Source organism: Schistocerca cancellata, chromosome 2 (genome assembly GCF_023864275.1).
Source record: "Schistocerca cancellata isolate TAMUIC-IGC-003103 chromosome 2, iqSchCanc2.1, whole genome shotgun sequence".
NCBI lineage: Eukaryota > Metazoa > Arthropoda > Insecta > Orthoptera > Acrididae > Schistocerca > Schistocerca cancellata.
In genome coordinates, this window is record NC_064627.1 from 1,003,409,106 (window position 1) to 1,003,423,134 (window position 14,029).

General features: G+C 36.4%; 1 protein-coding gene across 1 annotated transcript in view; it reads left to right on the forward strand.

Moving 5' to 3' along the window:
* Nucleotides 1–9,632, forward strand: part of LOC126160538 (neurogenic locus notch homolog protein 1-like) — a 76,013-nt gene extending 66,381 nt beyond the window's left edge. The window contains exon 3 of the mRNA XM_049916914.1: nucleotides 9,583–9,632. Within this exon, the coding sequence (XP_049772871.1) occupies nucleotides 9,583–9,632 (50 nt within the window). The remainder of the gene's footprint in view (nucleotides 1–9,582) is intronic.
* Nucleotides 9,633–14,029: the final 4,397 nt, after the last annotated feature.

Sequence of the window (14,029 nt, forward strand, 5' to 3'; positions counted from 1 at the left end):
ATCTAGAACTATTTCTGATCTATAAAATTGGAAATAGTAATAGGTTGTGATGTGAAGTACCACTGTTACTCACTGAATGAAGTATGTGAAAATAAAAGTACATTTCACTTACCAGTGCCACATTGTTGTGGAGGGGGATGGCAATTCCTGACACAAAAGGAGTCATTGATTCGTCCTGTGAATTGTGCCAAATACTGTAAAATCGCTGGTCACACACTTGTAATGAACGTTCACTAAATCGCTGTTATACATGAGCACCACTAGGTGTGAGGTGTGACAGCGTGGAATGATTCAATGATTGCCCATCATTGTGGCTTTAAACTCAATTGCTGTCAGTATATTTTCTGATGCCTGCATTCTTAACATTCCACAGACAGATGAGAAGTTTTTTAAATTTGACAAATCAATGCAAGTGATGGACAGAGACAGTGTATATTGTGCCTGTGTATAATTCTTTCTAGACTGGTGCGTGACTAATAAAGACAATATAAAACTGTCTATGGTATTCTGTAAATAAATTGTGTTCTAGCCAAGACTGCCATATTCATACCACAATATTATGGCCTCATAGCATACTCATGAGAATCTGTTATAAATAAATGTGGATCTAAGCAACAACAATTACTATCAGACAAAAAGAAAATAAATTAACTGTGCCATAATACAAGCTTTACTTATTGCACAGGTAGTTATTTCATGTGCGCAATTATCCTAATATTGGTCTATCTATTTTGTTCATGTAATCCACTGAATGTGGACATCATCATAATCTCCATGGAATCCTGTCCTGAAGGGCCATGGGGTATTGTGTCCACTATTTCTGAATAACCTTCGTAGATGGTCTGGTTTTGATGACAGGTCCTATGTCATCACATCACTACACCTGCAGTCTGATGCAGCTGGTCCATTGTCTGCAAAGCCCTCATCACGAATCCTATCCAAATAAAACTCCTACTTAAATTTTATCCAAACTTTTTAAAGAAATAACTGTAAATAAGAAATTAAACCATTTGTGATTTGGTGCTATGCAGTAAGTAATCAGAATTATGTGTAGTGTACATCTGTTCCTTGTGATAATTACTGAACTTCTGTGATTTTGCAAAATTTAAAACTATGGAACCAACTGATGATTCAACACAATAAAAACAGTATTGTCTTTTATCTGTATACATTCGAAAAATGTATGGGTCTGATAAAAAAGAAAGTGATAAACTTAATTTCTGCCAACGGATAAACACTGATTTGAACTTACAATCTATTTAGGATACTAAGAATTTATTATTCCTGGACATGTGGAATTAGTGAAAGACATTTAAATTTGATTTTGTCTAGTAAACATTGTTCTCTTGCCTCTGTCAAAGAGGGCAGTACAACAAATTTGTATTTTTTTTCTTGTTTTTCCTTTGCTAGAAGCCGGTTGGTGTGGCTGAGTGGTTCTAGGTGCTTCAGTCTGGAACCATGCGAGCGCTACGGTTGCAGGTACGAATCCTGCCTCGGGCATGGATGTGTGTGATGTCCTTAGGTTAGTTAGGTTTAAGTGGTTTTAAGTTCTAGGAGACTGATGACCTCAGATAAGTCCCATAGTGCTCAGAGCCATTTGAACCATTTGAACCTTTGCTAGCAAAATTACTTTTTTTTACTGAATATAGTGAACAATAAGTCAAAATTATGATATCTTTGTGAAGTAGTCCCTATAATTTGTCTGACATTCTTCTTTTGTTACCTTTCCTCCTCCTGGCCTTGGTCTGTTACGATGTATGCATCATATGGGTGAGAATAAGTAATTATTTTTGTTCAAGCTCTGACTCATGTCTTATTATTTATTACCACTAGTGTCTTTAATTTGCTATTGACAGGTTCCCAAGTGGAAATGTGGGTGAGTAGTGTTGTATGAACCTGAAAAATTGGCTTAGGCAAATCTGTTTAGTCACCATTGTGGCCATCTTACTTAGATAAATAAAAATTGTAGAAATTTCTTAGAACCTCTATATTGTTTAATTAAAAAGTCTGACTGCCAAGTGCAAATCAAAATAGTGTACTTGAAATATTTCAATCTTTTGCGGTCTCAAAAATACGGATCCAAGCCATGTATTCTGAGAGAATAATATTTTGGGTCACACAAAATATCAGTCTGTCGACTTTATGTCATATTAATGTGCCCATTGATAAATAGGGAGACTTAAAACAAGTGCCAACAGACAAAAAGAAAACAATTACACCTCGCACCTTATCATCAACCACTTAGATTCTCTACACTGCTTTGCCATATGACCAAAATGAAGGCACATAAAACAAGTTGCAGATACAGTTTCAGCACAAGGTGCAAAGGACTCAAGTAGGCTCACAACACTGCTCTTTACTGTTTGCCATGAAATTCAAACACATCATCCAGTTTTTCTGGTCTAAACAAAGTAACCCTCACTTCATGAGGACACTCGGTCTTGCACTCCATGCCTGTCACACACATAAACAGTAACAAACAGTTTCTTTATTCGCCCCACTGTGCTAACACTGCAGATTGTGGTCCAAACATCACACTGCATGGACATCACACCCTCTGCTGCCCACTGAAGGTGGCATCAGTATTGCTGACAACACTTTGTAAATGAACTGCAGGGTATAGTGGGGCAACTGCATTGTCATGAGGCTGGGTAGCTGTTGGGTGAGGCTGGATGGCAGGCTGAAGAGACCCAGGAAGAAGTAGCTGTCAAAATTTACACTTTATTTCCAACTTATACACTGGTTCTGTGGCATGGTGGCGAGGTGATAGTGCACATACCCTACAAGAGTGGACCAGTAATTGGTCAGCTGGTGGCTAGTACCCATCCAGCTGGCTGCAACAGATTGCTGATATCTGGACTCAGTGCTGGGCCCGGCAGCTATGTTGTGTGAACCACAACAGCAATGTCAGCAGCACATACTGGAATCTTGCAGAGGAAGCCCTTCTTCAGTGAATAACTGCTCCCAGTTGGCCAAGATGAGTGGCAAGAGGTGCCGTCACAGTGTTGTTGGAAGACAGTGTCTGTGCCTGGGGTGCAACCCACTGCCTCCTAGCAGGTGCTGGAGTGGACAAGCAGATCCACTGCACTGTGGGGCGAAGTCCATTGGATGGACTTTACAGGAAGCAGTTACCTCAAGGGTAACTCAAACCCACAGCTGTGGCCAGTGAGTCCTTGTCATCTCCTCGTGTGGCTTAGCTCCTGTGCCCTAGTGGACCTATTATGCTGTGAATAAATCTGCTACAGAATCAGAGGTTATTTACACCTGATAACAGCACACTTATACTAATGTGCTGCTCCTGGTCATGTACCTCACAACACCATTGAAATGCCGATGATGGAGACATTGTCTCAGCTGCACCATGCATTACCACTGTACTGACAAGTTATACTGAAAGAGCTAGCCCATCTCACAGTAATCTCATATACTTTTTTTTTTTTTTTTTTTCTCTCTCTCTCTCTCTCTAACCCAAATGTTGACAAATCCCGCTTACCAGCCAACATTGGCTAATGCAGAGTTGCACCACATCTTTCACAAATTTTGCTGTTAATCTGGTAGTGTTACTACACTTCTAAGCCTATGTTCTTCCATAACTCTGTCTTCTGGTCTTTCCCAACTACCATTTTAAAATTATAAGGCTACAGATATACTGTATATGACATAACCAATCTATCCTTACTTATCTTTGTTCAGCTGTAGCAGCATAGATGATGTGGGTGTTCCTCGTATTATGAGTGAGGCTAAGTTTTGGAACTACCAATTTTGACCTTTGAGTGAGTCAGTCCATTCTGAGTGGATCATGAGCCAATGTGATGTGCATAAATGGGAGTATGAGTGTACTAATTGGAGATAGGGATTAATTTGGTGTTGTACAAAAGAATATCTAATAGTACAGCAACTGTATCTCTTACAAACAGAAACGGCTAACTCCGAAGAAGTTATGAAATATATTTGATTTTGATTGTCGTGTGAATGGTGATTAGGCATTGTAGGAACATTTTTCTTGAGCCTAAAGAATGATAAAGTCAGTGTTTATTTAAACAGTGCCTAACTGAAGAAAGACTTTCTATCATATTTAATTATTTTAGTGGGGAATGATGTATAGAAATAGCAGAAGTTTTGATATGGCACTTGTCAGTAGGCTCACGGTTAGCAACTCTAGTGGTTTGATGTGTGTACCTTGGGTGTAAGCCTGTCCTCCTGTGGAGTGGCGGGTATGATTACATAGTTTGTTATTTAGTTTATAAGTTGAAATTTTTTGTAGTATTTTGCAGTTTTTGGATACCACAGCCTTTTACAAGGGCCTAAAAACTATTTGTGCTAACAGAAAAAAGCAATGGATAAAATACTGTTTATAGTCACCAGTCCACAGGTCCACTACTCAGTTTACTGAAACTGAAATAACATGTTCTAATCCTCTAAGATTGCAATAGAGCAAGGAAAACTGCTGTATAATTAATCAGTATAGTGTGTGTAAATTTCACATGAACAAATATCAGTTCTGAAAATCATTAAAGCTTGTCTTTTCATGCTCAGCACTTGACACAATTCAGAGGTGATTTGGACTCACTGTTACCATTTATAAAAAGTTAATTGCTGACCTTAAAATTGGAAGATAATCTTGGACACTTTCCACTCGGTTTTCTGTAATATTGTTGGTGGCATACAAAACAGAACACTGAGAACAAAACAGCTTTCCAAATAAATTCCTACTCCAAATATGTTCACCTTTACTCAGTTTCACAATATGTCATTCAACTGAAACACAATAATTTCTATCATCATTAAAGTGACCTGAGGCTTAAATGGCCACTGTCATGGACAGAATTGTAGCACATTTTGTAGTGGAGTGATGGGCCTGGATTTAGAGGTGTCCAGCCCCTGGGGCAACAAAGGAGTGGAGGGCCCTAATCATTTTTTAAATAGATTCAACATTTTTTTTTCTTTTGAGTTTTTCAGTAATTTATTGTGAGAAAAAATAATAATATGACAAAATAAAATGAAATATAAGAAATTAACTAAATTAAGATATGACATTAATGAATGGAACCTTGCAAAGTTTTTTGATGAATAATTGTTGATGATTTTGCAAAAATCCAGCATCCAAAATAATTCACTCTCAGTGTTGATAAGGGATGACTTCGATAGGTGATTCTACTTCAACACAGTTTTTTATAATTTACATTTTTGAAAATGAATGCTCTCCAGTGCAATTCAAGAGCATCAAAACTGAGTGCATTCTCAGTGTAACTTCAATGTTTGGGAATATAGCTCTGAAATTTTGACTGTCAATAATTTGATAGCAGAACAGCTCCTTAAGTTACTTGAATAGTGATATTTGAAACCAACAGCTGTATTGTAATTGAACATTATTTATTCAAAACATGCTACCAGTTTCAGTGCCAAAAAGTGTCATCTCCAGGCCCCAAGTGTAATCTGCCATCAGTGTATGAATTACAATGACAAGCACCAATGATGTTTTCAGATGGAAATGTACAACTTATTTAGCCTGTTACACCAGCATATACAACCAACAAAATCGAGTTCAATGGTTGTTGGTTGCACTCGCTGGCATAACATGCTTAATAAGATGTATTGTCTCCATTTGAAGACTCCATTGGTGGTTCATACATTCATGGCAGATTACACTTGGGGGCCTCAAGATGATTCCTTTTGGCTTTTTGGCATCAAAAGTGGTAGCATGTTTTGAGTAAATGAGATTGGATTGCAAAACAGCTGTTGATTTCAATTATTATTATTCAAGTACTTCACATTGAACTGCTGTCCCACTGTCCCCAATGGATTGACAAAGGCTCTTTACATTGGTCTTTTTGATACTCCTTTTTGTATAAATGTATCAGTGATGTAAATTGAACCAAATCATTATGAAGATTAGGTTCTAAATCATCTTTGTAAACTTTTACCAATTCTTCTGAAGCAGCATACAAATATGCAGTGTCCCTCTTCTCTAAGTAATTCAGAAATCCAAATCTCAGATGGACAGCATCACATGCATCCAGTCTTTCAGTAAGAGAAGCACATAGCTGACTGATCACTGGGGTAAAATCTGACACTTTAAATATCTATTTTGGTGACAGGTTAGTGTTAGCCTCTTGCACTGTCATATAATCTAGCAGATTGAATTTCACATTTCTTGTTGTTACATGATTGTATGTATTGGTTAGTACTTGATAATCCTTTAGCTGCTTATTTATATTTATCAAACTTGTCTCTTTTGGATTCAACAAATTATTTTGATGACCCCATTGTGTACATGGGAGATTCAAGAATCATTTTTGTGTCCTGCAACATCTGGTTTATAGTACTGAATTTCTCTAAAATTTTATTTCAAACAGTAACAAATAGAGCATTTTTGAGACCACTCACATTTTCAAAAAGATGTCTTGCTTCATTTATTACAGCATCTTTTTTCTCCTTATCAGAAGATATGTTGCTCACAACTTCTTTTATTTTGGAATAACCATTGACAATGGCTTTCATAGCTTCGGCTCGACAAGACCAGTGAGTATTACTAAACTTTTTCGACTCATAAAACTGTCCGTTCTTTATTCTGTGATAATTTTTCAATTACAATTCGCTATCATTCTGTATTTTCTGTCAAAAATTCTGAATGAAATCAAAGAATTGAGCAGCAGATGGGCAAGAGTTTTGCAGCTGCCTTTCCAACTAAATAAAGAGAATGACCACAGCATGGTACAAACTTCAGTATACAATTTTTTTTAATATCAAAGTTTGCATCTGTCTGTATTTTCCACCCATATTTGCAGCATTGTCATATGATTGGCTGTGGCAATCGAGTATGTCAATTTGATGTTCACTTAAAAGTTTTAGTAAAGTGTTTGCTGTGGCTTCACCAGTACAGCTGCAGATCAGAAATCTTCCCTTTGTCATTGATCCTTCAGTACATGAAACAAATATAGTCAGTTAGTTGATACAAGACCTCTCAGGCATTGAGTCCACAGACATTGAATAATACTCAGATTTTTTAATTCACTATATTACTTCATAGAGGACTTTATAACCCAAGGAACTGAACAGGTTTCACAAATCATATTTTCGTTTAGTTTAGTTACATCATGTTCTGTAGATCATTTTCACGATTATTTTATCAATATGATGTGGAACAAGTCAGATTACAAGAGATATATATACACACATGAACAGTGCTAATATTAATATTACTGAAATTTTTAGTTCTACACATGCAGTTACATTTAGAGGTACAATTTTTTTTAAAGTCTTACATGGAATAGAAAGAGCTCTCCAAAAGAAATGATTTTAAGGTAGATTTAAAACTTGATCTGCTACCTGCTAGACACTTTATGTTGTTGGGAAAATGATCAAAGATTTTTGTTGCTGAATAATGTACTCCTTTTTGAGCAACTGACAGCTTCAATAACAGATAGGAAAGGTCATTTTTCCCTCTTGGGTTGTATGTATGAACATCACTGTTCTTCATGAATTTAGATGGATTATTTATAACAAATTTCATTAGCGAATATATGTACTCTGATGGTGCAGTTAAAAAACCTAACTCCTTGAATAGGTGCCTACATGACGTCCTTGGGTGAGAACCACTAATTATTCTCATTGCTCTCTTTTGTGCAATCAGTACTTTATGTCTAAGTGGTGAGTTACCCCAGAAAACTATTCCATAAGACATTATTGAGTGGAAATATGTAAAGTACTTTAGGAGGGTGATCTGTTTGTTACCAAGACTAGCGATTATACGAAGAGCGAAAGAAGCTGAACTTAATTGTTTGAGAAGCTCAATAATATGCTTCTTCCAGTTCAAGTTGTCATCATAGTGAACACCCAGAAATCTGGAGAAATCTACCATGTTAGTTGAGCTCTGTTCATGTTCTACATCAATTGTCAGTATGACTCCATTCGGTGCACAGGACTTGATATAGTGAGTTTTTTCAAAATTAAGAGAGAGTCCATTTTCTGAGAACTACATATTTCTTTAAAAGACATCCTTAACAATATCTTCAACTGCTTTTACTGGAATGGGATTTATTATAACACTCATGTAATCTGCAAAAAGTACTAGTTCTGCTTGCTGAATGTTAAGTGAGAGGTAATTCACATGAATAAGGAACAGCAGAGGACCCAAAATTGAACCCTGTGGGACTCCCTTTGTGATAACTCCCCATACACTAGAATTTACCAATCTCCCAACATTATTTGTATTATTCAGCACAACTTTTTGCTTTCTGTTCGTAAAGTATGATTCAAACCAGCTGTGTGTATAGTCTTCAGTTCCATAAAACCAGAGTTTTTCTAAGAGTGTGACATAATCCACACAGTCAAATGCCTTGGAATGATCACAAAAAATACCAGCTGGCGATAATTTGGCATTTAGGGCTTGTATATTTGATGGGCATTCTCAGTCTAGTAACCCTTCCGGAATCCGAACTGTGACATACTGAGTAAATTATTTTCACTTAAATGTGAGACTACTCATGAATACATAACTTTTTGAATATTTTAGAAAATGAAGTTAGCAATGAGATTGGTCTATAATTATTTAAGTCACTCTTGTCCCCTTTCTTTATGAAGGGGTTTGACAATTGTGTATTTCAATCTGTCTGGAAAAATTCCCTGTGCCAGTGACGCATTACATATATAACTAAGGACTCCACTTATTAAATTAGAACAACACTTCAAAATTCTGTTAGAGTCTCCGTCAACACCACATGAGCTCCTGTTTTTCAGTATATTTATAGTTCCCTTAATTTCAGTGGAGGATGTTGGTGCTATTTCTAAAGGCTTAATGTCCTGGGGAATGACATTTTTAACATATTTTTTGCTTCTTCAACTGAACCCTTTAACCCTGTTTTTGCTGCTACATTCAGAAAGTGATTGTTAAAAATACTTGCAACTCATGAATTATCACACGAAAGGTAACTGACATGACCACTCCCTCTGTCTGTGTTTTCGAACGGATTGTGAGGTGCAGTTCATACTCAGTTAACAATTCCAAAATACTGAGGAAATTTCGATTTCCAGTGAACCAGTTACTTCATCATCACTTTGGAAAGCTAATCCACATTAAGTAATGCATTTAACAGTGCTAACGATAATTCTGGGGATTTTTTGATAATACTGGATTTGTCGTGCGTCTTGTATTGCTAGCTCCTGAGACTTTTCCCTGTTGCACTAAAGTGAGCCTTTGAAATTTCATGTTTGTATAGATGATCAGATGCATGTTTGTTGTCACAAAAGTCTTCCCCACTTAATTTCCTGTTATGATTTTCATGCATAGCAATATATTCTATCTGTAGTTGGAGAAAAACAAAGACAAAATCAGCTGACAGTCTCTTGCTTTTGATTCCAGCATGTGAACACATTGTTTGAATATTCCTGAACAAAGTTTAGATTATCTTGCCATGATCTTGTAGAACTGAATTCTGCAAAGATAATTCATGACAATTTTTATGTTGTATAGAACCTTTTCCTGTCTAATATTTGATCATTTCTTCTGTAATAACATCAGGCCAAAGACCACTGTCATATCTGAAACCACAAAATTCTGCTTGCTCTTGATTCTGATTACAGGTTTCAATGATTCTGCCATGTCACCTGATGCAACAGATGGATTATCTTGAATACTATTGACCAAATCTCCATCTACTCTTGAATCTTGTCTTGTATTTTTAGGATCTTGTGGCACTTCGTGTTTGGTTAATGTGATAAAATAAAGGTAAAATAAAAGGTCAAATTGGGTGTTTTAACTAAAGATTCTTCAAATTTCTTGTACGCTCTGCTTTCGTTTTCCTCTTCTGGCAACCACTAGTGAATACTCAAGGAGTTTTTTGATGATCACCCATGTATCCACTATAAAAGAAAATTTGAGTCTCAGCCATTGAAAAAACATGCAACTACTGAAGGAAAGTCCTTAACCAGTAAGGAAATAGTTGAAGAAAATCAATAATTAATCAGAAACTAAAAATTAGCAAACTAAGTTAAAAGAGATGGTATATGGAATTGTGAGGAAACAAAAAGATGTTATGATTGCACATAAAAAATGAAAAGAATAGAAAAGCTCTACACTAAAACCTATTCAGTTATGGAATTTATATTTCAAATCACAATATGAATATGAAAATACTTATATGCGTCCATACACATTCAGAAGGACATGATTTAAAAGGATTTATATTTGTTACACAATGTTCATAGACTCTTAGACTCACTTAAAACAATGTAACATGAAATCCTAGATTTCAGGGATCCGCTGCTGCAAGCACACCATGAGGTGGACACTTGTTAATGCAGTGACTGACAGTACATGCAAAAACAGATACAGACAGGCAATTGTTTCTTCTTGTTATAAGATGGTGAACACTAAAAATGACCCTCTGAGTTGCCGACGGGCACAACGAAAAGACTGCGACACAAGTAGCTATCGGCCAGAGCCTTCTGCAGAGAGAAGACACACACACATTCACACAAGGAAGTGCACCTCATGCACACTCAGCCAGCACCACCAGCATATCCGACCAGCTGAGGAAGGCTTTTGCTGATAGCTACATGTGTGACAGTCTTTTCGTTGTGCCTGTCCACAAATCAGCATGTTATCTTTGCGGTGAGTAACACTCTATCCTATTCTTATTATTGTTGTTATTCCAGCCTGGAGTTTCCATTGTTTGAACACAAATAAATAATAATATGCAGTCAATTAATATTGTATGACTATCAAAGAAATTAATGATTTATTTATTTCATATTTCTTTTGTGCAGTAAGGTATGTGAGTAATTGATTCAATTCCGTTGTTTCCAAAAAGGTTTTTGCATATCTAACTACACGTAGAAAATAGATTTGTATTGCTGTCAACAATACCTTCAAGTTAGTAGTAGAATACTGCCCAAGTTTGCCACTGGCATTCTCATGAAAATGTTCATGGAAAATAGTACCTGCTTATCAGGGCTGCTTGGAATAATAAAGATTTACAGAGTAAGGTAGTTAGAGAACCACAGCTAAATTGTTTTTCACCTGATCTGATCCCACCTCATATGATTTATGGTTGTTAAACTATAAAATGAAAAAGTTATTGAAACAAATTCCATACTAGTATAAAAATCAATCAAATGGCTATAGTATTAATGCTATACTGTAGGCCAAATAAACTGAGTTTTTTCCCCAAATATAATTTTGCATATTATTTTATAGCATTATAAAATTTGTGGGTTGTGGGGGCTTCCCTCTTGTGGAGGCCCCGTGGCTGTAGCCCTTGTTGCTGTCCCCTAACTCTGGCCATGGCAGAATGTAGCACTTTTCCAAATGACTGCCAATGATACAACAACTTTTGTGATTAATATGCCTCATTCTTTTATATGTTTGATATGGATGCCAAAGGAAGCACTTGCTCCAAAATCTCTACCAGCTTTGGCAGCAGTGTCTAGTCAACACCCATATTTATCTCATTGTTAGTGGTCCCAATTTTTCTCTAAGTCAGTCTGTACTTTATTTATGTTGTATAAAATGCTCACCCCAATAAATCTTAAATTTTGAATTGCAGAATTTTTCAAGTGGAACTGAGGGTAGATAGTGGCCACTGAACTGTCTGTTTTCATTTGTGTACTTTTGTAAAATCACATTATCTTGAAACTTGGTGCAGCTTCATTATTATATCTAATAAATATAGTGCAGTCATCTTGGCTTCATAGATTAATAAAAAGGGTAGGATAATCTAAATTGTTTTACAAAATTTAGGTCCAAAAACTGTTTGTTTCTTAATACAGAAGAAGCCTGATATAATGCAGTTGTTGGGGGTCATGATTTACTATGGCATTATAGTGTTCCTGTGGTACATTGAAAGTAAGACATGTAGTGACAAACTGCACATGGAAAGTTAGGAAGAACACATAATGCAGTATTATACATACTGTGCTATACTGTATCTAAATTTAAAAAAAAAATAAAAAAAATAAAAAAATAAAAACATTTCAGAAACTTGCCAAATAGGACACAGCAATTAGATGAACTTCTCTCAAACATCAGCCATACAATATCATGAGTTTCTGTACAGTATATATAGCGCACTATCAAATACAGTGTGATAATTTACAATACTGCCTGCAGGCTACAACATGTCATTATTCTATTACTTTAAAGTAGTCAGTTAGCTTTATATGGTTGATCACTTACAAAGTTTCTTTAGTATGTAATGTTTTATGCACATCAGGTGCAACAACTCACTTTGGTTTGGTTCTCTTTGTTGCTCCATCAATATAATGACTTTATTTATATTATCCAATATTTTGCATGTACTGGGAACATTATCGATACTTTCTTGGCTCTGAGCACTATGGGACTCAACATCTTAGGTCATCAGTCCCCTAGAACTTAGAACTACTTAAACCTAACTAACCTAAGGACATCACACACATCCATGCCCGAAGCAGGATTCGAACCTGCGACTGTAGTGGCCGCGCGGTTCCAGACTGTAGCGCCTAGAACCGCATGACCACACCGGTCGGTATATACATTCTTCTTCAACTTCTTCATTCACATCCTAGATTGCTTCATTATCCTCATTTCCAGCAGACTCAATATGTCCTTATCATTTATGAACTCTGAAATCAGTTTTTGGTTGTGAATCACTACCCAGTGGTTGAAAGCTTCAAAATCACTATTGCGCTGTAGAATATCACACGCAGACTAAATGCCACTAAAGTGTTAATCTGTTGCATTTTCCTCAATTAAACACTTATTTCAGTAATCCCTAATAGTGGTCAAACTGATGCTTAGCCATGCCGGGCCTACTGAATACACAACGCACTTAAGATTAACAGATTTCAAAAACTTTTCCATTTCCTCTTCTGAATTTACTGCTGAAAAAAGCAATCCATGGCATTAATGACCCTTAAATGCTCATATGTTGCCATGATCCAGCAGCTGGATTAATGCTGTCATATGTTTTGGCAAATACAAAGTTTTTATTTTTCCATCTTCTGATTGCAACACATCAGCATATGCATGAGCTGGAGAGTGATCAAGGTTTATTAGAGCTTCTTCTCTCAGCTTAAGTGAATGTAGGTGCTTTCTCATTGATGGAACAAACTCCAGTTGAAACCAATTTGTAAAAAAAGTCTCATACTATCCAAGCATTCTTTGAATGCTTGTTAGTGAATTGTAATGATGACATGGTTACATATTTGTTACTCTGTCTTTATTTATTTTCAAACCCATCTTACTACCTGACTTTTTTGTATCGAAAGTTCTAGTTGGAATCAATCGATAATAAAGAGTCATTTCATCACACTTATACACTTGATGATCATTTAAAAGTTCATCTACCACCAATTTGTGTAGAATTTCAGGAAACTGTGAAGCAGATTTACTGTCACAAGACCTAGCTTCTCCTTCAATGGTTATTTGGCAAACTCCCTGGCGACGTTTCCACCTTGAAAAACTGTCCGTTGGAAGCTATAAAATCTGTGTTCCCATGGAAATCAAAAGGAAATTTTTCAGCTTCGGCTGTAATAATTTGCTTGGAAAGTGACATCCTTCACTTCTCTTTATTAAAAATCACCTATAAATGCACTTGTCAAGTTCACTGTTTTTTCCTACGTTAGTCCTCTGTTTATCCATTCTCACACCACTTTCAACTGTGTTTATAAAACTTCAAAGTTTATTCTCTTTGTAGTGGCGTAACATCTCTGACTCTGTATATGAGGATCGCTGCCCTACAAGGCAATAGGAGTTAGTATGCTCTGTAGGTTCATAACGCTTACATGTGTTATGTGTATGTGCTTACTAATAACTAGTGAGGGAATCTTATCGCTATGCTGTGTCACTATTCTGCTATCACACTGCCAGTACCCCATTCTGTTTTGTCATCCATCTGCCAATGGACCACGGGATCAAGGTTTACATCACCTTTCAGTACCTGTGCATTCTGTTTAACCAAATTCTATTTCAACCGTTTTGACTAAACGCCAGTTGCATAAGACAGACTGTGATGTCGCTCATATCCCAGCCACACTGAGCATTACTACT